This window comes from Rhamphochromis sp. 'chilingali', assembly GCF_963969265.1.
Source record: "Rhamphochromis sp. 'chilingali' genome assembly, chromosome: 17".
Taxonomy (NCBI): Eukaryota; Metazoa; Chordata; class Actinopteri; order Cichliformes; family Cichlidae; genus Rhamphochromis; species Rhamphochromis sp. 'chilingali'.
Window position 1 is genome coordinate 30,878,006 of NC_137944.1, and position 26,209 is coordinate 30,904,214.

The window sequence follows — 26,209 nt, forward strand, 5'->3', positions numbered from 1 at the left end:
ACCATAGGCTCCCTGAGTATTGTTACTAACCATTTCCATCCCTTTGTTACCAGTGTACCCATTTTTAAATGGCTGGTTCCAGCAGACTTATGCACTATGTCATAAAGCTCAAAACATTGCAAACTGGTTTCTTGTACATGAGGATAAGTTTACTGTACATGAATGGCCTCCACAGTCACCAAGTTGCAATCAAATAGAGCAATTCTGGGATGTAGCAGAACGAGAGAGACATGCCATGGACACTGTGTGATGCTAAATGTAAATATGGACCAGAATCTCAAAAGAATATTAGCAGCACCTTATTGAATCTATTCCATGTAGAATGAAAGCAGCTCTGAGGACAAAAAAGTATTAACCCAGTATTATTAAGGTGTACCTAATGAAGTGACCAGTAAGTGTGAGTGAATGTGTTGTTTAAAGCGTGTATAAGAGCAGAGTGTTTAACAAGAAGAGGACTTATTTGGTGTGTTTCAAGAGATTTTTTTTTTATTTAATTAAAATTCAGAGTCCATTTAAATCATTTGCTAATTTAAAATCTTCCTTACAGCAGAATTTTGTGCTCTGTTTGTAAAATCTCCATTTCAGTCACAGGTTTAATGTTTATTATCCCGGGCAAGCATGTGATGAAGAAAAAGACAAACACACCTAAAAATAATATGAAAACAGAAATACAATCTCCATATTTACAAAAATAACAAAAATAAGACGGACAATTTGAACAGTCTATTATTATTATTATAAATATTATTTTTAAAATAATGAGTCTATTATTAGTCTAATCATTTTTACTTAATTAAAACAGCATTTCCTTTTCTTTATAAACCAACAAATACAGTCCGATCTCTGGTTCCAAAAAGCGTGAGTTAATGAGGTTTTTAGACAGACGGGAACATCGAATGGAAGGATTAACCTTTAAAAAACAGAAGCTGATGTTTCAACACATCACTCCCAACTTCCTCTCATAGTTTTTCTTTCCAGTGTTTGTGACGACATATAAACCATAAACAGAGGAAAGCAAAACCACACAGCTCTATAAAGAAAGATTAAAGAAACATCACAAGAAACGTGTTTGAACTGAGCGTCTTCGAGATATCCCTGTCCCTTTCTAAAGAACAAAAAGTTGAATCCAAACATTTTATAATAAACAAATTTGATAAAAACAAGCATAAAACATACAAGTTTACCTCCAAACCAGAGCAGTAAAAAAAACAAAAGAAAAAGAAATAATCTGTCCCATGAACATGTGGAAAGCTCCTCCTGAAATCCCATCAAACATATCGAGTGGATCAATGCCACTGATGGTCAGTTGCCTTCTTTCACCTTCACTTCTCTTTCTGTGATGGGAAAAAATTGTAAAATTAAATTCAGAGGAAACACCAAGAAGCACCACGTCCAGGGTGATGAAACATACAGTAGGTAAATAAGTTAATAAGAGATTTCTGTAAACACATTTATATGTTTGTCTGCAGTAAATATTACAGTGACATTACCTTATCTTGTTTATCAGCCTCAGCTGAGCCTGTTTACAGAGAAATACAAATTAAAAAATAAAAAGTCAGACACAGAGTTTAATAAACATCTTACTTTTTGAAACATATTACTCATTCTTTTTTATTTGATCCAAAAGGTGACAAGATTTTCTCCAGCTTGAAATGATAAAAAAAAAACTTCAATACACATTAAAACTGTTGGACGATATTTTTGCGTCAATATTTGCTACCTGAGCTGGTAAATGTCCACGAGACAAACTTGATGAGCCCATAAAGCACCAGCGCCACGCCGACCATCGCCATAGAGTCCTCGATGGACGGAGAACTGAAACCTGAAAAGGAAAAAAGATCGTTAGGATTCATCTGATCTGAACAGGTTTGTTAATATCAGTTAAATTATTATTACAGTACTGTGCAAACATTTTAGGCAGGTGTGAAAATATGCTGTAAACAAAGAACGCTTTTGAAAAATATAAATGATTATTTATTGGCCCCAAATGTATTCTGCAGCAGGACAACGACCCCAAACATGGAGCCAAAGTCATTAAGAACTATCTTCAGTGTAAAGAAGAACAAGAAGTGCTGGAAGTGATGGTCCGGTCCCCACAGAGCCCTGATCAACATCATCAGGTGTGTCTGGGATTACATGAAGATACAGAGAGATGTGAGGAAGCCAACATCCACAGAAGATCGGTGGTTAGTTCTCCAAGATGTTCGGAACAACCTACCAGCCGAGTTCCTTCAAAAACTGTGCAAGTGTAGAAGAAGGCAAAGGTGATTTGATTTAAATTTCTCTTTTGTTCATTCACCGCATTTCGTTGATTGATAAAAATAGATAATTATCACTTCCATTTTTGAAAGCATTCTTTGTTTACAGCTGCCTGAAACGTTTGCACAGTATTATATATACTTCAATATTAAACCTTTAAGAGTTATTTCACCAACCGAGTCATTTCAGGTACTAACAGGAGTCATTTTTTAATGGCTCTCATGGTGTTTATCATATCTGTGCTGCTTCATTCATCTATAACAGATATACTAAAATGTTCTAATGCCATTAAATATTACTTAAATGCAACAGTTCAGGTTAGTCTGAAGGTTTGTGATGCAGTAAATCTTTTTAGAAATAAAATATCACAGTGGGTCATAAATGATACCACATGGTTACTTTGTGATTAACAAAATCAAACTGTTTTAAATCCAGAAGCTGGTGATTCAAACTGTTTACTTAAATCTAAGAATGTGTCAAACTACAGTAACTCAAAAGTTATCCAGGTAAACGTGTTTCAAGATTAGTTAAATATTTAGTCATTTATATGTGATACTAACCTAATAAGCCACATTTAAAGGAAAGTGTGTTGTTAGTGGTAATATCTTTTCTTATATCAGTTTCTACCTTTCTTCTTTCTATTTCATCATTAGTACCTTCTCCAACTGTATAAAAACTGCTTTAACTCAACATAAACTGAGCTGTTAATTTGCTTGCGTGTCTTCCAGGTTTGCTTCACATTACCGATGACATTGAGGGTCACGCTGGTCCGTCTCGTGCCTCCAGCGTGGGCGGCTACACAGGTGAGCTCCCCTCCTCTGCCCAGGTCCAGCTTAGAGGTGTCGATCTCGAGCCGGGAGGTCTGGCTGAAGGTGCGGTCCCAGGCCTGCCTGTGGCCCGTTACGCTGAATGAATCCAGGGTCTTGGACTTCCCGTCGGCACCTTTAATCTCCCAGCTGAACTCCACGGGGAGGGGCGCAAAGCCGGACGCTTCACACTGGACGTTTATAGTCTGACCTGGAACAGCGAGGGGCAGGGTGGAGGGGTGGATGGAGAGGGATGGCGGTTCTGGGTGGAGAGAGGAGCAGAAAAACAAGATGAGGTTAAAAGTTAAATCTGGAGTTTTTACAGAGCTGAGTGTTTATTTTAAACACATCTGCTTATTTCAGTGAGGCAAACATGTGCGTAATGCTCCAGAAATACATTTTCCTCACCTTCAATCTCAAGGTCCAGCGCCACCTGAGCGAGCAGGTGTGGCAGATACACCGTGCAGATGTACGTCCCAGAGTGAAGCACTTTAGCCTCCTGCAGGAGCAGGGATGCATTTCCTTTCTCGTGCAAAGCATCAAAGTCCAGCGTCGCTCCTTCTTCCTGCGTGTCGGCGAGGCGGTCAGTCTTCCCGTCGTAAGCCAGAATCAGCCGTCCGCGGCCTCTGAACTGGTACCGCCATTCGACAGCGAATCCAGCCCCATACAGAGGAGAGGAAGGGTTGATCCAAAAGCCGCAGTCCAGCTGCACAGGCTCCCCGAGTCTGGACTTTACTGAGACCGTTTTAGTCGTCACGCTCAGGATCACTGAGGAAACAGAGTCAGACCGACACACGTGAGATAATAAACTTTTATAATTGTCGGCCAATCAATTTTTTGATCTGTGAACCCCCACATATAAATGTGTTGGGTTAAAATCAAATCATTACCACTGTGCTCTTTAGATCCTGTGGGGCTGCGGGTGATAGTAGAGATGCCCAGCTGTTCGTTGAGGCCCTGAAATGCAGATGAAAACCACTCAGCCTGCAGGTACACGGGGCTGAGGCCAGACTCTGTGAGCGAGGAAACCCAGTCCAGGCTGGAGGGCTGCGGCAGGAAGGGGTTGATCTCACACTGGGGCTTCGTCACAGAGCCTCTGGGAGGGTTGAGCGAGCGGTGGCAGAGGGTGCCAGCCGGGTCTGAGAAACAGGAGTCAAAGGTCACGCTTATACAACATGTGAGATGTCTGAGACACTCAATCTGTTTATAAATAAAAGAAAATAAGATGAACAGCTGTGTGTAAATAATTTTAATTGAATAATTTAACCCACATAGTAACACAGTTTGCGGAATTACAATTTTTACCTAATTTTATTTTCTTCTTTTGCTTTTCATTTTATATTTTTGGTATAATTTTTGCACGTGTTGCTCAGTATTGCTTATTCAGAGGCCCACATGGGACAGATATGGCAAATTATTTTATGCTGTAAACGTTGTGGAGGGTGGTTTGTGTTACATACCTGCCCCTAAACAAATATGCCTTTAAACCTACACATTTTGAAAATACATAACAAATAAATCTTAAAAAGAGATGCTTTGGTCAATGATGGAATCCATAAAAATACAAAAAGAAAAATATAGAAACATGCAGAGCTGCTATGAATACATGTTTACATTTATTATCTAAATTGTTATGTAATCATAATATTTAATAACTCAAAGAGAAATGATGATGGAGTCAAACTAACAACCTAGGAAATACATGTTTTCCAGACTAATGTGCTAAATACACACTTTATGTGCAGTAACTTTTAAACACCAGGACATTTTAATGACTAAAACGAGCAGCTGGGATGTTTTATAGAAGAACATTTGGTCTATATGTTTCTTACACACTGCCAGACAAAGAAAGTCACCACCTGGACTTCACTAAGGAAACAGGTGAGAGCCTTCCCCTGTACTGGAGGTTTGGCGACCCTGTGTGTTCACGAATACGAGGTCAGTTGATCACCTGACTATTACTGAATGACTGTTTTTCCCATCAGTGGGATTTTTGCTGTGACTTATCAAAATGACGCTACAGCGAAGAAATGGAGCAATCATAGATGATGAAATGTTAGTGTGACTGTTTCGGCCGAACCATTTCATTTATTTTCAACAGATCATCTAAAATGTTCTCATGTAAATAATTATGGTTTTCAATCATTTTTATGCCTAATGGACTTCTTTCTGTTAACTGAGCCAATTTTATTGTCATGCTGGACGTTAAGTATCTGCCTCAGGCTTTAGCAGCGGTAAAATCTGCTGGCCATGGTTCAGACATACTGGGACTCAAACAGATGTAAATGCATCCAGATAAGAGAGAGGAGAAGAAAAAGTGGACGTAAACTCTGATAAAATATGACTTTTATCGAGCTGCAGAACTTATTTAACTAAGCTGGATTGTATTTTACTCATTACCGATCACAGAGTAGACTCTTTCAGGGTTGATGTCTTTAGGAGCGCGCTGGGACTCGTCATTCTGGCCGTCGGTTCTGATGTGAAGCAGGGATTTTTCTTGGGTCGTAGCTCCAGTTAAACCTCCTCCTCGTCCCGCCTTCTCCTGCACAAACCAGCACTCCAACACTGGACAGCTGCTGCTGCAGGCTTCAGACAAAAGTTTAACAGGAGATTAATGGGTAGTAAAACCTCTGTAAATATCAGACCACGTTATATTATGCCATTACGTTTCTCGACATCATCCACTCAGAAAATTATTGTTGTGCAAACTGTCTTTTCAAGCTCAACCAATAAACAAGGCACTTATAGGAATTATTATTGAAACAGAAAGTTAAATCAAGCGTAATATGTTTCATGAGGTCCAGTTTAAAATGACAGCTAAAAGTAAAAGTCCAGTTCTGTCAGGCGACCCATAAATATTGTACTTAGCTGTTTCCACCCCTTCAGTGTTTTGCTTTTGGTTTACTCCCCTGCTTTTTTTTTTATTTTTCATTTAGCAAACAGGCAGCAGCCCGTCTACCTTTCCCAGAAAATGAAGCCTCCAGCTGTTTACTGTGAATATCGCACAGTCTAAATCACTAAAGTGAAGACAGCACTGCTTCAATTTGTGATTTCAGGTGTTGGTGATTGTATTTGTAAATAGACTATAGTCAGCAGGATTTACAAAGGGGTAACATGTAAAACAAAGAGTATCTTTATGACTCTTATTTTTTTATTGCTTTACTCTACCTACTTAACCAATTCAGACCTTTTTGGCCTCTTAAAATATCTTTATTGAACTCCTGTTATATTTGTTGTAGTTTCCATATACGATATGGCCATATACCTCTAAAAGAAGACGTTTTTAATGTCCGTGACACTTTTTAACTGGTTGAATGTAGGATAACTTTGCCAAAAAGTGATTGCAGCTTCTACGTTCTTTCACATATTAATGGTCAACATGTCATTTACAGCAGTTTAAATATGGATGATCACTTTTCGGCAATTACCGGAAATCACTTTTGGACAGACGATCACGTTTTGGGCACGAAAATAGACGTGCACCACTCGCTCGGGGTTTCACGCAGAACTCCATGTTAAAAACGTATTAAATTTATGTTATTTTTGTTAAACGTAATCATGCATACACCTATAACATTCACTTACATGTTTTAAGACGCATTTGGCCATTATTTTAAATTCAGCTTGTAAAAGGGTCATTAAATATGACCTTTACTATGTTTACTTAAGAGTTAAACTTGACGTTATTGTCCAAGTTGTTTTGGACATTTCCAACCAGCTGTTTTTCAACTTTTATATGTTATTGAACAGATAGAGGACTTCCATGCATATAAAAAAGGTTTTTCTTACATGTACGGTTTATAATATTAGTAATACAGCATGCATAGATGTATTTTTGTCTGTCAGACCAGCAGAGCAACAATGAGCTCGACTAGCTTACCTTGAATAAAGCAGGTAACGGCGATCAGAGACAGTTTATAGATGGTAGATAATTCCGTCATGTTTATCCGTGTTTCCTCACAGACAGGTCCCCTCGTTTAGCTGCAATCAAACGGACTAAACAAGGTTTAGTTGGCTGGTTTTCCCCTTCAAGTCCGAGATCAAGTTCAGTTTCACTTTCACATACAGACGAGTCCGACAGTTATCCAGGAAAAACACAAAAACACGCCATAAGTTCATAATATATCAGTATTAGCTGACATAAGAGTGAATGTGTATCTGAAAAATTAAAGTACCCGGAAGCCTAAAAACAAAGATTTTACAGTAGCTTAGAAGAATACGTCTTCAAAATTGCATTCAGGAGTACTGCCATCCCGCCGCTAGATGGAGCCCTCTGACTAAAAATTAACCAAAGGCAAATTGTGGAGTAACTTGCTACGTCAGTGGCAGCAAGGCATCAGAAAGATAACCCAGTCTGAGGGCAGCGGTCAGATGAGGACAAGAGAAACAGAAAAAATTAAAAGTCTTAAATCTAAACATACAACCTTTGTTTTTATATTGTAAAAGCAGCATACTGAGTGTACAAGCCTTGGTTTTAGTAATAGAAGTTCTTCTTTTATTTATGTTTTTTAATGCATACAGAATTCATCATAAATTACTTCTCTGTATGAGTTTAGTAACTTGTTCTTTACAGATTAGAAGTTAGCTGTACACTTTATTTTTAAATGTATGTCCTTCTGACCTGTCTAAAATGTTGATGTTAATAATTCATTGTTTGTCAATTGATTGTTTCACTTCTTTATTTTTGCAGGAACGTTGCAGAACAAGTCAGACAAGAAGCCTTAACCTCCTGGCACATATATTAGATAACAGCCTATTCTTTGTTCTCCGTTTGTGCGCCAACGCTTGCAAATCAAACCAGATCGGGTGTCATAAACACAAAAACGAAACTTAACAGAGAGATCACGTGGTTTCACAGAAAGAGGTGGAAATGGAGTGCCGTTTGAGTCCAGTGGTGGCGCTCTAACACTGTGACTGATCTTTCTGCAAAACACCACCAACAGAATTAGTGAGGCTTGCCACTGTACCTTTAACTGATGTGATTTCCTCATTGTTTGTATCCAAGTCACACCAGAAAAGCCGCAGCAGGGTTTGTCTGATAGACACAAGGAAATAGATGAAAACATATGTGCTACCTATGATTATACACTCAACAAAAATATAAACGCAACACCTTTGTTACTGCTCCCATTCCCCATGGGATGGACGTAGAGACCTAAAATTCATTCCAGATACACAATATAACCATCCCTCCCAAACAGTGGTCACAAATCAGTCCAAATGTGTGGTATATTGAGATAATCCATCCCACCTCACAGGTGTGCCACATCAGGATGCTGATCTGACATCATGAGTAGTGCACAGGTGTACCTCAGACTGCCCACAACAAAAGGCCACCCTGGAATGTGCAGTTTTGTCTCACAGCAAAATGCCACAGATGCCACAAGCAATGAGGGAGCGTGCAACTGGCATGCTGACAGCAGGAATGTCAACCAGATCTGTCGCCCGTGCATTGAATGTTCATTTCTCAACCATAAGCCGTCTCCACAGGCGTTTCAGAGAATATGGCAGCACATCCAACCGGCCTCACAACCGCAGACCTCGTGTAACCACACCAGCCCAGGACCTCCACATCCAGCAGGTTCACCTCCAAGATCGTCTGAGACCAGCCACCCAGACAGCTGCTGGAACAATTGGTTTGCACAACCAAACAATTTCTGCACAAACTGTCAGAAACCGTCTCAGGGACGCTCAACTGCATGCCTGTCGTCCTCATCGGGGTCTTGACCTGACTCCAGCTCGTCGCCGTAACAGACTTGTGTGGGCAAATGCTCACATTCGATGGCGTCTGGCACATTGGAGAGGTGTGCGCTTCACGGATGAATCATGGTTCACATTGTTCAGGGCAGATGGCAGCTGAGAATGTCCCAGTTCTTGCATGGCCAGCATACTCACCGGACATGTCACCCATTGAGCATGTTCGGGATGTGCTTGACCGGCGTATACGACAGCGTGTACTAGTTCCCACGAATATCCAACAACCTCGCACAGCCATTGAAGTGGAGTGGACCAACATTCCACAGGCCACAATTGACAATCTGATAGACTCCATGCGACGATGTGTTGCACTGCATGAGGCAAATGGTGGTCACACCAGATACTGATCGGTTCTGGGTCCCCAGACCCCCAATAGCGCAAAAAACTGCACATTCCAGGGTGGCCTTTTGTTGTGGGCAGTCTGAGGTACACCTGTGCACTACTCATGATGTCAGATCAGCATCCTGATGTGGCACACCTGTGAGGTGGGATGGATTATCTCAATATAGCAGATGTGCCCACTACCACACATTTGGACTTATGTGTGACCACTGTTTGGGAGGGATGGTTATATTGTGTATCTGGAATGAATTTTAGGTCTCTACGTCCATCCCATGGGGAATGGGAGCAGTAACAAAGGTGTTGCGTTTATATTTTTGTTGAGTGTATATCACTAAAGCACTTCTGGATGGATACAAACTGCATTTCGTTGCCCTGTACCTGTGCATGTGCAATGACAATAAAGTTGAATTCTATTCTATTCTATTTAATCTGAGAATCTGGCGTTTCTGGCAAAACACAGTTATATTTAAAAGTCGATTCAGGATTTAATTAATTGATATCGCTTTATTCAAGCTACTCACCTCCCACTTCCACCTGCACTTTCAACTGGACCACGGCCAATCAGAGAGGTCCCACCCCTTACTATCTCTGATTGGTTTAGTCCACGATAGGGGCATAATGTGTGTCTGTTGCTGACCACAGGGAAGGTTGCAGATTTTTTTTTTTTTTTTTTTGCTACCGAACAGTTGGTGGCACAGGTGCAACCAAATATTTTTTTTAGTCGCACCACTGAAAAATTTGGTCGCATTTGTGGCGCACAGCGTGACGTGAAAAAAGGCACATACCTTTGACGTGGTGTGATGAACTCTGAATTCCTCGTCCACACATTAACGCAAAAAAGGAGTTTTAAAAAAATCTCAGTTTTCGGTGATTTGAAACGGCGTTTACGTGTGGACGAAACAGCTGTGTTTTCAAAAATGGTGGTGGTGGTGGGGGCGAAGATTTTTCTTGTAAAACAAAGGGGGGCCTAACAAAAAAAGTTTGGGAACCACTGCTTTACACAAACATCACATTGGGGAGACATGTCAGAGAGGTAGGCTGATAGAAAAAACAAAAAAACAAAAATACACAACATGAGGTGAGAGGAGGAGAAAAAAACCTCCACTCAGACTGAGCTCCTAATGGTATGTTGCAGGAATTGCCGTCTTGTGTGTGACTGGGTGCAGTAAGGAGTGTATGTGATGTGTGTGTGAGCATGCGCGTGAAGGAAACGCGGGGAGCGAAAGAGGAAAAAGAGAGAGAGAGTGTGTCATGGGTAGAGAGGGCGACCGGGAGCAGCGTTCTAACGGGCTACAGGCTATGCAGTGTGTTTTTGAAGTGTGCAGTACTGTTATTAAAGCCTCATCTCTTCAGTACTCTCCGGTGCCTCGGCTGATTTCTGTCTGCCTCACTACTCCACAAAAGTGAAGGGAGTTAACCCCGAAGGAGGACAAACTTCGGCCCTGGAGGAAGCATCTCCCCTCGCGTCTCCCGACTACGGTCAGGGGACTGACGGCGAGGAATGGTTAACAAGTAGAACAGTTTGAAAACAGAAAAAAAAAAAACACCCCAGCACAAAAAGCACATGACAGTCAATACACCACAGAAACACAAGACAAGTAACAGGGGTGGGTAAAGGGTGAGAGAGAGCCGGTGTAGGCAGCGCATCCGGTCCTGCATGTCTGCGCTGGTCCAGTCGACCCGCCATCTGTCCCGGGAGGGGACAAGCATCGAAGGCGTTTGGAAAGGGAGGGGGGATGAGTGTGTATCAGTGTATGTGTATGCGTTTAAAATGAATACAAATCACTCCACTGAGAAACTTAACAAGGTTTTATCCACTGAATAGAAAATAAATTATACAGTGTATACCCAGCATAACACGAACTAAACCTGTCATAACATAAAAATTTATAAAGACCAGATGAAACTGAACTTCCCTTCGTGATAAACTGGTTCATATGAAGATATTTTACTTTCAGTTTCGTTGATTTAAGTGACGTTTACTCTCAGAGTAAATCCCTTTTGGCTCTGATCGAGGCTAATGGTGATGTTTCTCCTGGTTCTCCATTTTATCTTTAGCTTTTTCTGGACAAGCGAATACACAAAGTCTGTTAAAGGTTTGGATGTTTATGGTCACAATGAAGAAGAAGATGAAAGCCTTCATCTTCTTTCTTCTCCTGGGAATACAGGGGGCAGCGGCAGGTCAGTTTGACTGTTATATTTTTGTCTTTTTCTATGTCAGATTTATGTGTTTTGAAAGACAAATGGACGGACTGTTTGCTCCCCAGAAAGTTCCTGTACGCTAAACATTTAGTTGTAATGGATCCTAGTAGAAAATGTCAATGTTTAGAAACAATCGATTATATTATATAGGTAATTAAATCGTCTGTTTATCTCTTCAATACCTAATAATAAACATTAAAGTTTAGATGAAGGCAGAGATTAAAACAAGGCGACTTATGTCCCAAACTATTTGATGATTAAACCGTTCGTGACGCATTTTTAAGCGTTGTGACTCTGCTGTTTCTCCAAACAGTCCAACAAATAAAACATCAGTGAGGAGGTCTGATGATAATCTGGTGACAATAATTAAAACGTTTATTTTAAAAACTAAGTAGCATTTTAATTTTCATGAGGGTTTAAAACATTTTCACACAACAGCTGCTCATTAAAGTTAACTAAAGCTCATTTAAGTATAAATATTATTTTTATTTTATTGTTATTTAAAAAATATTTGTTCAGTATATGAAGAGCCACATGTCATTTTATGCAGTCTATTAAAAGTTAAAAGACTCCTGCTTTGTATTATCTTCAGTATTATTCACCAGTTTTATGTTTGTGAATACTTTCTGTTTGACAAACATGCGCACACATATCATAACTAACGAGTAGTTACACCCGGATATGAAGTTCACTGTTTTTCTGGTGTTATTGCTTAATTAACAGCGCAATGAGGTGACTTTTGTTGTGACGTGTATAAATAAAATAAAATAGAATTCAATTGAACTGAATTGAGATGCAAATTAAATCATTATTACTTCATAATATCAGATAGTTTATGTATGTAAAGTGCGAGTACACTACACATACCATCATGAACTAATTTTGGTATCACTGCTGAACAGTGTTGGGACTAACGCGTTATTAAGTAACGCGTTACAGTAACTACGTTATTATTGTGGTAACGAGCACGGTAACTAGTTATTATGCCAAAACCAGGAACGCGTTACTCGTTACTGGGATTTAAATAGGCTCGTTATTCGTTACTTCGTGTGGTGGCTATCGCGGAGCTTCCACAGATTCAATAACACTAGCAAGTGGTGGAAGCCAGCAGGTGGATGAAGGAAAAGTGAGGCAAGAGGAGAGACCCGAAGCAGCCGCTGGTCCGAGTATCAGGTGAACTGAACTTCAGGTAAGAAGTTATGACCTGCAGTGTATCTGAGTCACATATAAATCAAGTTTAGGTGCAGTTTATTTTCGTTATGCTGACTTTTTCGTACTGCGTGCTAGCTAGCATGACGGAGTTTCTATACAGCTGCACAGCAAAATCTCCAGTGTTAAATTAACACTAGAGAATGTCTATATGGGTCCACACATCTGAGTGTTAAATACAACACTGTTGAGTGTTAAATTAACACTTTTGACAGTGTTATATGTTTAAAAGTAACCTAGTCAGTTTTGAAGATTAACAATGGCTAACACTGAGCAGTGCTGTTAATTTAACTCTGGAGATTTTGCTGTGTACGGGACAGACTTGACTGGGGGAAAGAAGGGGAGAAAGAAAGAGGGAAAGAAAAACAGCTGAGAAGAGGGACGGGGGAGAAGGGCAAAAAAACAAAAACCAACGGAATGGGCAGAAAAAAAAATGCATATATTGATCACCTGGATCACCTGTTGAGAAAGAAAAAAGAAAACAAGCAGAAGAAAACGAGAGTAATAGAATAAACAACATCACAATGATATATGGGAATATGACAGTAAATACTAAATATTAAACATTACTGTGCAGCACATAAGATCAACAGAACACAGTGTGCTTTGAGGTAGGAGCCAAAAAGGGGTGTAGTTTGTGGGTGTGATCACCCGTGTGTACACCTGTGAGCATGGACGCGCTTGTTTTTAAAAGGTTCCTACATGTAATGATCTGCTAGAGGGTGTGGGGGGGCCACAGCCCCGTCCTCCAGGGCATGAAGCAGGTATGGAGGAGATCAAAACTCCAGACATCCAGAGGCCCCCAGAACACAAGAGACCAAGGAAGACCCACAGAGGGGCAGCTGCGCCACTGTCCCAGAAAGAGCTGAGGAGAGTCCGGGATGAGGGCTCACTCAGCAGCCGCGGAGCAGAAGCCGGGGGGGGGGGGGGGTTGCAGTGACGCGCCCGTGAGCTCCGCCGGCAGCCAGCTGTGCCTGAGTGACCGAGCCCCAGGCCGAGAGGCCGGGAGCACCCCACCTGTTGACTGTTATCATCATTTTTCCTCCTTCTATTGCCACTCGCCACACATATCAATTTAAAATTAATACAAATCACTCCACTGAGAAACTTAACGAGGTTTTATCCACTGGATAAAAAATAAACTACACAATGTATACCCAGCATAACATGAACTACACCTGTCATAACATAAAAATAATAGAAACCAGATGAAAATAACCGTAACCCTTCCCTTAATCATACACTGGTTCATATGAAGATATTTTACTTTCAGTTTCGTTGATAACCCTAAAGGGTGCGTTTAACCCAGATTTAAGTGACGTTTACTGTGGGAGTAAATTCCGATTGGCTCTGATCGAGGCCAATGGTCACGTATCTCCCGGTTCTTTTTCTCCTATTTTAGCTTTAGCTTTTTCTGAACAAGCGAATGCTTGAAGTCTGATAAAAGTTTGGATGTTTATCATCACAATGAAGGCTTTCGTCTTCCTTCTTCTCCTGGGAATACAGGGGACAGGGGCGGGTCAGTTTGACTTTTATATTTTGTCTTTTTATATGTCAGATTCCCCCAGAGTGAGAAAGGGCTGGTCAGATTTATGTCATTTTAAATACAAATGGACATTTAAACAGAAACAACTGATTATTTTATACACATAATTAAATTGCCTGTTTATCTCTTCAATCCCTTAAAAATAATTACATAATAAACATTAAAGTTTATGTTGGAGTTATTTGTTCTTTAGTTTTATTATTAAACTCATTCAATTCATTGTTTTGTTTGCTGTTTATCTCATTAATTCAGCCAGGACTGTAAGGTCCAAAAATAAAAATGAGAACCATTAATTTTCAGGAGGAATGAAAACATTTTCACACAACAGCTGATCACTAAAGTGTAATTAACACAAAGTATCTGTAAAAATCTTTGATGTTTTATTGTTTGTTCAGTATACACTGTATATGAAGAACCACATGTCATTCCATAGAGTTCAATAAGGGTAAAAGACTCCTGCTTTGTAATGTATTCAATATTATTCACCAATGTTATGCTTGTGAATACTTTCTGTTTGAAGAACATGGTCACACATATCATAACTACTGAGTTACACCCGGATATGAAGTTCACTGTGTTTCTGGTGTTATTTCTTCATTAACAGCACAATGAGATGACTTTTGTTGTGAGGTGTATAAATAAAATTAAATCGAATTAAACTGAACTGAATTGAGATACAAAATAAATCATTATTTCTTTATAATATCATACAGTCTATGTATGTAAAGTACCAGTACACTTTGCATACATACTCACCCCCTCGTCCACTCCGCTCCTCTTCAGCTTCCCTTCTGTCTCTTCCACCTGCTCACCTGACTACCATGGGACTCAGAGCCTTTAGCTGTTCTGCCCCGAGACTTTGGATGCACTTCCACCAGATCTCCGGACCACAAACTCTCTCACTACTTTTAAATCACGTCTCAAAACCCATCTATTCAGAATTGCATACACCTGATTCCGTCTTAGTCCATTTTTACTTTGCCCAGCTTCTATACTTGCTTTTATACTTTCATGCTTTTTTTTTCTTATTTACCTTATGTTAAATTTTTTTTGCAATGTTTCGTTACATTGTATTGTTGCTATTGTAAGGTGACTTTGAGGGTCTTAAAGGCGCCTGTAAATAAAATGTATTATTATTAAGAGCTAAACTTGGAATCACAGCTGAATTATCAAAAAGAAGCTGCAGGTGAGAAATAGAAAGGTTTGCAATTTAAAGACACTCAATCTCCACCAGGGAGCGCTAATGAGGAGAGTTTGAAACTTACTATGTGGCTTGGTCACTAACACAAATATTAAATCTGTTGACTTTTGATAACTGAAAAACTCACCTGCAAAACTGATTACAGAATAAAATATGCAATCCAAAATGCTTATAAGATAATATTCCCCCAATAACATTAGCTTTGGTTTTATTGATAATATTATCAATCAAAGATATTGGAAGTAAAGCTTTCTGTAACAATTTTAAGCTTCAACAAAGTGAAAAATAATATAAACAAAGAACAAGCATCAATATTGATATTTAGAAAACCCATTACTGAAATTCTGAAAGAACAACAACAAAACACGTGACAGTCACATCAAAAGAATGAAATCAATTCATATAATTTATAATATGAAAAATGGAAATACAAAAGAGAACAACTCACTTTAGAAGTCATTTTGCTTGATTAAGAAGAAAGAAAGAAGGAACTTAATCGACTTTCGTTTCATGCAGCGGGTAACAAAAGCAAAACAGATTAAAAAATAATGAATATTTTCTTTAACATGGAAAATAAAATAAAAATATAGTCAAATTAAAGTTATAATGAGTTCAAACCATTAATCATGAGAACTGAATTAAACCAAACTGAAAGATAGACACCAGTTTCAACATTTTAAAGTTTTCTGTGAAAATCAGGTTCAAACTAGAATCTGTTACAAAACACAAAATTACAGCTTTGAAGAAAAGATGATCAGAAAAATGACAATAAACATCTATCTATTCATAAATCTGTTTTGTGTTTATTGAACGGACAGCAGGATTATCACAGGATGTCTTTAACGTGCTGCAGTTTTTCTTATTGTGTTATTTAAAAAATATGTGATTTATAAATCTGTGTTCCTGAGATCTCACAACATTAACTGTTTCTTACAGTGACCCACTCTATGAAGTATTTCTACATTGCGTCCTCTCAAGTCCCAAACTTCCCAGAGTTTGTGTCTGTTGGGATGGTTGATGATGTTCAGATTGATTATTATGACAGCAGGACAGAGAAAGATGTTCCCAAACAGGACTGGATTGCCAGGAATACAGATCAGCAGTACTGGGAGAGAGAGACTGCAAAAAGGAGGGGCACCCAGCAGTGGTTCAAAACCAACACTGAGATTTTAAAGCAGCGCTTCAACCAAACTGGAGGTTTGTTCATGTTTCATTTTTTACTGATACTTGCTGTTAATGTTTTCAGTGTGATTTGTTTTCAGTAGTAAACAGGTTTGCACACATTAAATGTTTCGTTCAGATTACAGATTACAATTATTAACATAATAATTCATAATGAATGTAGAACTACAGTCTGGAAAGCTTTAATTTAATTCAAACAGCTTTAAGGATCATGTCTGAACTTATATAATTTGTCAGTTAACTGATTAGTTGATCAAAATAATCAAATAATAAAAATAAATTCATGATATTTGAATTGAATTGAACTGAAATTGAAAGCCTTTATTGTCAATATTCATAGTATAACGAGATTAGAAACCGCTCTATAAAAGTGCACATGTGATTTAGCACATTATAAAAACTATACTATATATATATATATATATATATATATATATATATATATATATATATATATATATGTATATATATATATACAGAGACAGACAGGAAGAGAATTGATGATATTTCAGTGCAGATTACTTTTTGTGCAAGTTTGAGTTGAGTATGGTGATAGCTTTGGGGAAGAAGCATCCCTGAGTCTGTTTGTTCTGGCCCGTATGGATCTGAAGCGCCTGCCAGAGGGCAGTAGGTTAAAAAGATGGTAGCTGGGGTGGTTAATGTCCTTCAAGATGTTTCTGGCCCTGCTGAGGCAATGGGCAGACAAGGAGGGCGGGGGGCAGTGGTAAACCTTCTGCAGTCTCTTCCTGTCTACCTCTGTGCTGCTGGCTTGCAAAAACTGTCACTGCATATTATGATTTTTAAGGTCACCAGCAGTTTGCAGTTTTCTGTTTATATTTAGGATGTTTTGTCTCTGAAACCTTGATGGGGATTTTTGCTACAATTTCTCAATTAATTGATTAATCCGAAAATAATCTCCAGAAAATCAGCAGGATTAAATTAATCAGTCTGAGATGTATTTGTTTTAGAATTATTGTGAACTAATATTTGACTTTATATAAAAACAATCCTGGAAACCTCAGGACAGTCTGGTGTGTAGTTTCTCACAGTTAGAGGACTTTGTGAATGATAAGAGGCAGCAGAGTTTCAAAGGATGGAGAGATAAACCCAGGATCAGGATCTGAGTCTGCTGCTCAGGATCCATCTTAGTGTGTTTGTCTGTTCCTGCAGCTCACAGGAAGTCGCTCCTCTCAGTTTAGAGTTCCCTCGCAAATAATCATGTTGTAATAAATTATAGAACAAGAAAATATGTCCGACACCATTAACAGCAATTTATCATGAAATAATCTATCATCCAGCTGAGATGTTAAATGTGCTGGGACGTCACAGTTTTGATAACATTTGCTTCAGATAATATTTTCCAGATTCCATTAAACACATGTTGATGTTTTATTTAATACAAAGGAGGGTTGAATTTGCATCAGGGTGAAAGTAGAGACAGCTCAGTGAGCCGCTCACTGTCCAAGGCCTCTTTATGAATCATCTTAATGAACATTCATGTGACAGTAACACTACTAACACTTTAATATGGCTGAAGAACTGGAAGTATTTAAGTTATTAAGACAAAATTCACTGTTTTCTCAGATAATTTTGTAAACCCGCAAACATTCTCATTAATAGCTAATAGAATTTAACTAAATTACAGCCTGTTTTGATGAGGAAATGTTTTCAGGATTATCTTTCATTAGCAGAGAGGTTCCATAAATAAATCAGTGACAAACTCAAAGCTACTCTGTGGAAAATAAATAAATATTTAACTTTGAGTCGAATAGCACAACAGTTTGGTCAGAAGTAGGTAGACCAAAAATAAGAAACACAAACTAACAGACAGACAATGCAAGCTGAGGTCTAACAGGAAAATCACATTTTTCTGTATTTCACACTGATTTTTGTCTTATTTTTAAATGACAGTAAATCTGAATTTCAGTTTATGTTGAATATTTTTTGTTCAGATGTTTTTTTACTAATAGACAACAGCCTGAAAATATAATAAAGGAAATTAAGTGTTAAAATGTCTTACATTTCCCATAAACTGGCTGAAAGTTGATTATTTAAGATGGTGTTTTTAAATCAGGACGCCATAAAATCACCTCTACCAGAATGAGTGGCGAAAAAAAAAGTTTTTTTTGGGGGGGGGGGGGGGGGGGGGGGGCTTTTTTTGGTCCTAAAACACCGCTTCATACTTCAAGCATCTAGGCAACGTTTACAAGCGGCAGAAAAAAACGCTTTTCTTGGTTGGTCACTGATCTTGAGTTTTCCGGTGCTCAGTAACAGCTGTGAGCGTTTTGTTGACTCATGCAGGGCCTCCCAGTGGTTTTCTCCACCACTTAATCTAAACTCCAGTAAAAGAAGGAGCGCAGACCATATAAATGCATCCCACATTCACTTTGCTGCCACCTATAAGGAGGGGTTCTGGCAGGATTTTCAGAGGCATTCATGCGTCCTGATTTATTAATCTGCGGTGTGTCGAGTCGCCCGTGGGGCTCTTCAACCGGTGGGGGAGATTGTCACACCTTGCAGGAGCTTTCCTCCCCTCAGGAACTCTCTGCAGGAGGGGGAGATACAGGAGAGGTGGAGGAAGATCTCAGCCTGGGCGTCCATTGTCTCATGTAGTCTGGAAGACGAGTGGATGGTGGGGTGGGTGCAGTTTTCTCTGTGGTGGGGTTGGGTGGACTGTCCCGGGCTCTGTGGGGCCGGGGGGCGCTGCTGCGCTGGGCCCCGGTCTGGATGGGCCTGGGCCCCCCTTTCCCTGGCGGGTCGCGGAGTATGGGAGTGCCTACTGGGGTCAGCGGGGGAGCTGGCCCCAGGGAGGGGTCACCTGCCACTCCCTTCCAAAAGTTGTTAACTAGACAGGCTGGAAAAGTGGTCGCATTTGGGCCTAGATGGCACGTAACTCCACATGTTCACATGTTCACTCAGAGAAAATACCCTGTGATGATGCACGGAGGCATTTCTCGTGTCGTCCTCACCTGCAGACTGTCTGCTCTCATCACAGCATCAGCAGCGCTCACAGATCTCTGTGCTGCACATCCAATAATATTATTAATGTGAATGTTTGTCTCTTTTAATTCTATTTTTTTTTTATACTTTTTCAACATGTTCAAAATAAAGATTCAATCAATCAATCAATCAATGTTTTAACATTTTTAGAAGAAAAATCTGACCTGGTCACAGTGCTGAAAAACACCAAAGGTGGTCCAAAGCTAATTCATGGCCTGAATTATTGTTTCAGTCCAATGCTGAAATTCAGCAAATTAAATAAATATGAAAGTATCTAATGACTAATAACTATAAAACAGTTATGGTAAGAAGCACAAAGACCAACAGAAGGAAACACAAGCTGAGATCTGACAGGAAATTCATATTTCTTTGGATTTCATACAGATTTTTGTCTCATTTTTAAATGAAAGAAACCTGAGTTTCATTGCATGTTGAATGTTTTTTGGGTTCCACATTTCTTTAAGTTTTTATTAACAGACAAATTTAACTTTAACAAACATCCTGCAGGTCTTTAAAAAACCTGAAATTATAATCAAGGAAATTCAAGCCTTAAAATGTCTCAAATTTTCTAAACGGTATTAACTTCACATCTGGTATTTTTAGGACTGTTAGAAACCAATAATAACCCTAAACACTGATTTAAAAAAAAAAATTGTCTCATAAAATTCATGTTGTCTCTTTGTGATCGCCCTCATTCATCTATTATAAGATGTAGTTACATGGACGGACACACAGGGGGTGCTTACCTTACGGCATAAGTGTGTAATCTTCATTAGCAGCTCCTCCTTCACAGCAGCAGGTAGCAGGTCCGAGCACTCAGCCGGACGATGGAGACGTTGAGGTCTGAGTTTATTTTTCATTTCCAGCATGAAGTAAAATACACATCAGCCAGCGTCTCAGTGAGAGCCAATCACTGCTGACCTGACAGCCAATCAGCTGAACATCTCCAGGTGAAAGAGCACCAGGTAAATGTTGGGACTTGGTGCTCTTTCACCTGGAGATGTTCAGCTGATTGGCTGATTAAACATGTGTCACTTCTTCATAGTTCTGCTAACTTTTAATCCTGTTTCTTTACATGTGTAATAAAGGTCAAAGGTCACAGCATGTGTAAAATCCTAACTCAGAGCAGAGCGCAACATGGACGCCTACTTTTAAAAAACTGTCACAGGTTTAAAACCGTCTAAAACTGGATTTAAAAAAATTAAGTTTTTAGAGCGCGTGCAGTGCCATCTTGTCTGAGTACACAGTGACGTCACTGCTGGTTGGCTGGTTGCTGTGAGCAGGGCTGGATCATTTTATATCAGCTAACTAGAGACAGAAGCAACAACTTGATGGAAAACAAGGAAACTAAACAAGAGAATACAGCTGTTGGCCGTGATGCTGGGATTGAGGAGCTCTTTATAAATGAGGACTTTAAGTGGTGATAAGCTCACCACTAGTACCGCACTCCTGGGAGCGCTATCCAACCAGCCAACCTGGTGATGTAATGAGTGATGTTGACGACCACATGGCACAGAGCCCGAAAAATGCTATAAACAAGAATCACTTTTAATCAACATTTTTCTCAGAATAAATCACAATTATCTTAATTTGGGGTAAAAGCTGCTAAAATGTTCTGTTTCATATCCTCTTTAAGTCAACACATTTCCTCAATTTAACCCACAAAACTCACAGCAACCAAATCCTCCTGCAGGTAAAAACAACTTTAATCAACTTTCCCTCGTACAAAATAAACAAGACAAACTAAATAAAAAATACTCCAGTTTCTCTCCAAAATCATCCACAGTACAGAGATAACAACATGATCACATCTGGGGCTGTGGACTCATACGCTACATGTTCACGTAAAGAAAACACCTGTGATGATGCACCGAGGCGTTTCTGATGGCAGTGATGTTATAAAAGCAAGAATGTTGAGCCAAAAACAACAGATGTTAATATCCTCTGTTAATAAATAACCGTGGATCAGTGTTTTGTTGTAAAGATGTTGTCGATTCTTAATGCTGTGTGCCGCTAATGTTCCTGGGTTTAATGCAAAGTTTTGCTTTGTTTTCTGTCAGGTGTTCACATTTTTCAGAGAATGTATGGCTGTGAGTGGGATGATGAAACTGGAAAAGTTAAAGCTTATGATCAGTTTGGCTATGATGGAGAAGACTTTGTAGCACGTGACCTGGAAACAGGGACGTGGATCGCTCCAACACCTCAGGCTGTCATCACCAAACACAAGTGGGAGAATGACAGGGCCTTGACTGCGCAGGAAAAGAATTACTTCACCCAGATTTGTCCTGAGTGGCTGAAGAAGTTTGTGCACTATGGGAGGAGCTCTCTGATGAAAACAGGTGAAATCATATCACATGCTTTTTTTTACGGGTTGTACGGAAGCCCCAAACGCAATTTCATTGTTCTCTGACAGTGACAATAAATACTTAAATAAAAAATAAATATGCTGTTTTGTGGCCAGAACAATCTTCATATGTTCCTATTTCTGACCATTAAAACATCACATAAAAGCATTACACCCCCCCCCCCCCCCTCCAAAAAAACATCACTGTGCCTCAGTTGAGTTAAATTTGCTCTTTCTCTACTTTCCACTCACACATTGACATTTACCCCCTTCTACTTTTCTTCTGATTTCTCTGTCACTCCTGTTAATTATTAAATAAATTAATTACAATTGTTTTTAATCATATTTTCCTTTTGCCCCAATTTATCCACCACCTACACTCTGACCTTTGGTAAATGTTAAATGGACTGGTTCTTATATAGCGCTTTTCTACTCTTCTGAGCAACTTGTGCATTCACCCATTCACACAAGCACATTTGTCTAAGTGCTTTTTTTAGCTAACATTCACACACATTCATACTCCGATTGATGCATCATAGTGCAATTTGGGGTTAGTATCTTGCCCAAAGATATTTGGCATGCAAACTAGGGGAAGCCAGGAATCGAACTAACCAACCTTCCGATCAGTAAGTGACCTGCTCTACCACCGGAGCACCCCATAACCAGTCTCTCCCAACCTCCGTTTCTTTATCATTAAATAATATAAGGCTAATAAGCTTATTTAAAGGCTAACTAAGGCATTAAATTTACATAAAATCACACAGGAATTAAATTAGTATGCACTAAATAGTAATATGGCATCTATCTTTCTCTTCTCTCCTCAGTTCTTCCCTCAGTGTCTCTCCTCCAGAAGACTCCCTCTTCTCCGGTCACCTGCCACGCTACAGGTTTCTATCCTAACAGAGCTGAGATGTTCTGGAAGGAAGATGGAGAGGAGCTTCATGAGGGTGTGAGGAAAGGAGAGATTCTCACCAACAATGATGGGAACTTTCAGATGAGTGTTGATCTGGATTTTTCATCAGTCAGACCTGAAGACTGGCAGAGGTACGACTGTGTGTTTCAGCTCTCTGGTGGGAACGAGAACGTCATCACTAAACTGGACAAAGCAGTGATCAAAACCAACAAGGGTAAAAGTGAAGGTAGGAAACATGCACGTAGTTTAGTGTAAAAATCATGCGGTTCATGTGCTTTTATTTGAGTTTGATGAAAATTGTAAGTTGTATACATGATTATGAAGATTTTCATACTGATACTGATTTGTTAATTTCTTAATAAATATTAACATTTAAAGTTTTGAGCGCTCTGATTTAAATTATTGCCCAATTTTCTGTCTTTTCACAGTTTATTTAAATTTGTGAGCATCTTTTTTTTTTTGTATTATCTGATTAGCAAACTGATGTTTGTCTCTTTTAACATGTTTCATTTGTTCAGGTTATGATTCATTTGTTGTTGTGTCATCTACAGGAAATTCACTCGCCATGATCATCCCGATCATCGTTGCAATGCTTGTTCTCGCAGTGATTGCTGTAATTGGTTTTATTGACTACAAAAAGAGAACAGGTGAGAGACAAAAACAGAAATCTTTTTTACTCGATGGTTTATCCAAAACAGAATAAGCTCCACAAGGCCCAGAGTCACAGTTCCATAAGAATAGGAGCTGTGTGACAATGTGAGCATTGTCATGCAATTGGTTGAGAGAAAAGATATGAGGTATAACATTTGATAAATGCAACTGAAATAATTTTTCTTTGTAATTCAGAAAAACGTCCCCCATCTCGTAAGTAAAACTTCTTTCTATTTTGTTTTCTCTGATCGCTTATGCCCTGTGCAGAATAAAACATTTTCTGTATTTTATGTTAAATAACTTTTTCAAGGTTAATTCTTGAGAAAAGTTCAGATCAGAGCAGGATGTGGACTAACAATGTGTGTCTGACTTGACTTTCTACAGCAAATTTTGACTTTCTAGAGAACATGATTCCTAAAGCCTAAGTGACAAACAACCCTGAACACAGTGAGTTTTTACTACATTTGCTATTTTATTATTTTTTTGTGCTTCAAAAACACAAGAGGTAATTGCTTGATCAAACTAGGAATGTTAATATATTTTATTTTTGTCTTTTTAGATTTATGGACAAATTTTGCACTGAAACAAGGAGCAGTGTCAGCTCATTTGCCCCCATAAACTGTGACCTCATTGGTCATCATTCAAAGCATAAGATGAAGTGTTGAGAATCTAGTTGTAGATGCTTATTGATTGAAATTGACGGGAAATAAGTCTGCTCAACAAATCTAACATAATAGTGACATTAAATTATTTCATTTAGTTTCCAGTTGTAATTAATATAAGGTGTAAATCTAACAAGGACGCCCAACAGAGGAGAAGCAGAGCAGAGTTTAAAAAATATTTAATAATGAAGGCATCACAGCAGTCTTAATTCAATTAAAGGTTTTGTGTTCCACTTAAATAGATCCACTATACTTAGTTTATGGTGTTGGGTTTTCTTTCACACATAGATATTGATAACACAAATGTAGATATACATTAAGAGAGAGATTTACATAAATATATTCTGTTAGAGTCTGGTGATATAATGATATATTTTAGGATGTGTCAACCATTAAACAGAACAATACTACAAATGCTACATCCAAAGAGGACTTCTCCAGGCTGGAGAAGCTTATCAGGTTGGCTGGCTCTGTGGTTGACATGAAGCTTGAATCTGGCGACAGTGGCTGAGAAAAAGTCTGAACAAACTGCATCATGGATGATGTCAGCCACCCTGTACACACTGTCATCAACGCACAGACAAGCTGCTCTTCCCCAGGAGTAGAACCAACATGTGGAGACGGGGAGGAGCAGCAGGAGCAGGGGAGGAGTGGATAATGTTGACCAAGTGCAATAAGCTAAACTAAACAAACTGATACTTTGCCATTGTTTACACTTTTATTCATGGACAATTATTACCTCTTAAATTCTTATTGCTGCTGATATTTTGTTTCCTAATTTTTTGTACGCTTTTGGTATTTGTCCTTATTTGTATTCCCTGAGGGGACCTTCCCAAGGGATTAATAAAGTTTTATTCTATTCTTCAAATCACAACAACAGTTGCCTCAAAGAACTTTATATTGTAAGTTGAAGAGCCTACGGTAAATGTCAAGAACTTGTGCTTGTGGTGATTTCATAACTACAGGCTTTTTTTTCAGGAAAATAATAAAAATTTTCTTCGATATGCTTTTTAGTGAAAAAAATAGCATTTTTTCATTTCTGATTTCCAGCTGTTTATAACATGATGGATTATTTAGTCAAAAGGTGTCACAGACTGCGATGGCAGACTGTGGAGTTGTTGGAAAGTTGGACTCAAACGCAGGACTCTAATGCAGATGAACAACGAGTCTTATTTATAGTGAACAGTGAAACGACTACTATGTACATTCCCAGACACTGTGGTCCCCGTGGCGATTCCTCCCCACACGGTGCAGAATGTCCAAAATGGGACAAAAGCAACTCCAAACTCCTCTTCCACACCGTGACTCCACTCCCAGCTCAAGTAGCCACTGTATAATCCTGCACCAACTGGGGCACAGCTGCACTCTTAAGTAGGGCGCTCCTAACAAGGCCATCAGCTGCAACTAGTGATGGCTGACGAGCAGCAGGTGTGGGAGCCTCTAGTGTGAGAATACTTCCAGGGTCGCGTTCCCTTCAACAACCCAGAACATCCAGGATTGAACATAAACATAGGCAGGGAGACGGATAACCTGCAAGGATCGTCAGTTCGAGCCCAGGGTCCCCAGACCGTGACAAAGGGTATAGATCCTTTTATACCATAATTACTTAGTTTGTTTACCTTTGGCTTCTTTTAATGTATGCTTGAAGTAGAATATTAAAAATTCAAACAATATTCAAAACCACAGTTGCGTTCTGCTTCTACCCACGACTTCACACTGGATGAATCCAGTCTCAGTGCAATCCCCACCCCACCCGAAAAAACAACTTTTGCACTGAAATCTGACTGACAGTTGATGACAGGGAAGCTGTCTATTCTTGTCTAAGGAACTTGAAAAGAGAAGAGTCTGGACTTCTTTAAGTTTCCTTGAAGACATTTCACCTCTCATCCGAGAAGTGTTCAGTTCTAAGAGCAATTGGTGTGGAGTCCCACCCCATCATGTGATTTCCTGAGGTCAAAAGGCCCAGGATGTGAGTGGGCATTAAGGCATCTGGGAAAGGATCTCAAAATTGGATTACAGATGGCAGAGAGTTGGTGTCGTAAGCCACCGCCTCTGTTCAAAGATGGTCGTTCACAGTGGACACTCCTCTTTCAAACCATCTGTCCCCTCTGTCCAAAATGTGAACATTGGTGTCC

The 26,209-nt window shown here is 39.3% G+C and overlaps 3 protein-coding genes across 5 annotated transcripts in view; 2 read left to right on the top strand and 1 right to left on the bottom strand.

Annotated features, from left to right (window-relative positions):
- Positions 1-19: 19 nt before the first annotated feature.
- tapbp.1 (TAP binding protein (tapasin), tandem duplicate 1) lies at positions 20-10,301 on the bottom strand. Of its 3 annotated transcripts, none has more exons than XM_080862565.1 (10): positions 9,950-10,301; positions 8,033-8,100; positions 6,946-7,046; positions 5,466-5,651; positions 3,956-4,204; positions 3,474-3,833; positions 3,004-3,327; positions 1,721-1,822; positions 1,491-1,519; positions 20-1,334 (listed from the first exon to the last, which is right to left on the bottom strand). In XM_080862565.1, exons 3-10 carry the CDS (start codon positions 7,004-7,006, stop codon positions 1,323-1,325), a joined length of 1,323 nt encoding a protein of 440 aa, XP_080718691.1. In that variant the 5' UTR covers positions 7,007-7,046; positions 8,033-8,100; positions 9,950-10,301; the 3' UTR covers positions 20-1,322. The 3 variants fall into 3 exon arrangements, with proteins under 3 accessions (XP_080718691.1, XP_080718689.1, XP_080718690.1); XM_080862563.1 differs by having other exon boundaries at positions 6,946-7,061; XM_080862564.1 differs by lacking the exons at positions 8,033-8,100; positions 9,950-10,301 and having other exon boundaries at positions 6,946-7,290.
- A 935-nt stretch (positions 10,302-11,236) lies between these two features.
- The window catches only part of LOC308384440 (uncharacterized protein), a gene marked incomplete at its 3' end in the record, with an annotated part of 35,395 nt that continues 20,422 nt past the window's right edge, over positions 11,237-26,209 (top strand). Inside the window, exon 1 of the mRNA XM_080863007.1 lies at positions 11,237-11,345. Coding sequence (XP_080719133.1) covers positions 11,267-11,345 — 79 coding nt within the window. The 5' untranslated portion in view covers positions 11,237-11,266. The remainder of the gene's footprint in view (positions 11,346-26,209) is intronic.
- LOC308384982 (class I histocompatibility antigen, F10 alpha chain-like) overlaps positions 22,808-26,209 on the top strand; it is a 75,810-nt gene continuing 72,408 nt past the window's right edge. The window contains exon 1 of the mRNA XM_080863691.1: positions 22,808-22,892. The gene's annotated coding sequence lies outside the window, so the exon portion shown is untranslated. The remainder of the gene's footprint in view (positions 22,893-26,209) is intronic.

What these genes read in the sequence shown, in the direction of transcription:
- tapbp.1 (XM_080862565.1), bottom strand. Translation starts at nt 7,006, where the DNA reads ATGACGGAATTATCTACCATCTATAAACTGTCTCTGATCGCCGTTACC. An exon ending in AAGAGTCTACTCTGTGATCG is followed by an intron (nt 4,205 to 5,465) that starts GTAATGAGTAAA and finishes CCTGTTTCTCAG; the next exon opens with ACCCGGCTGGCACCCTCTGC. An exon ending in GCTGGACCTTGAGATTGAAG is followed by an intron (nt 3,328 to 3,473) that starts GTGAGGAAAATG and finishes CTCTCCACCCAG; the next exon opens with AACCGCCATCCCTCTCCATC.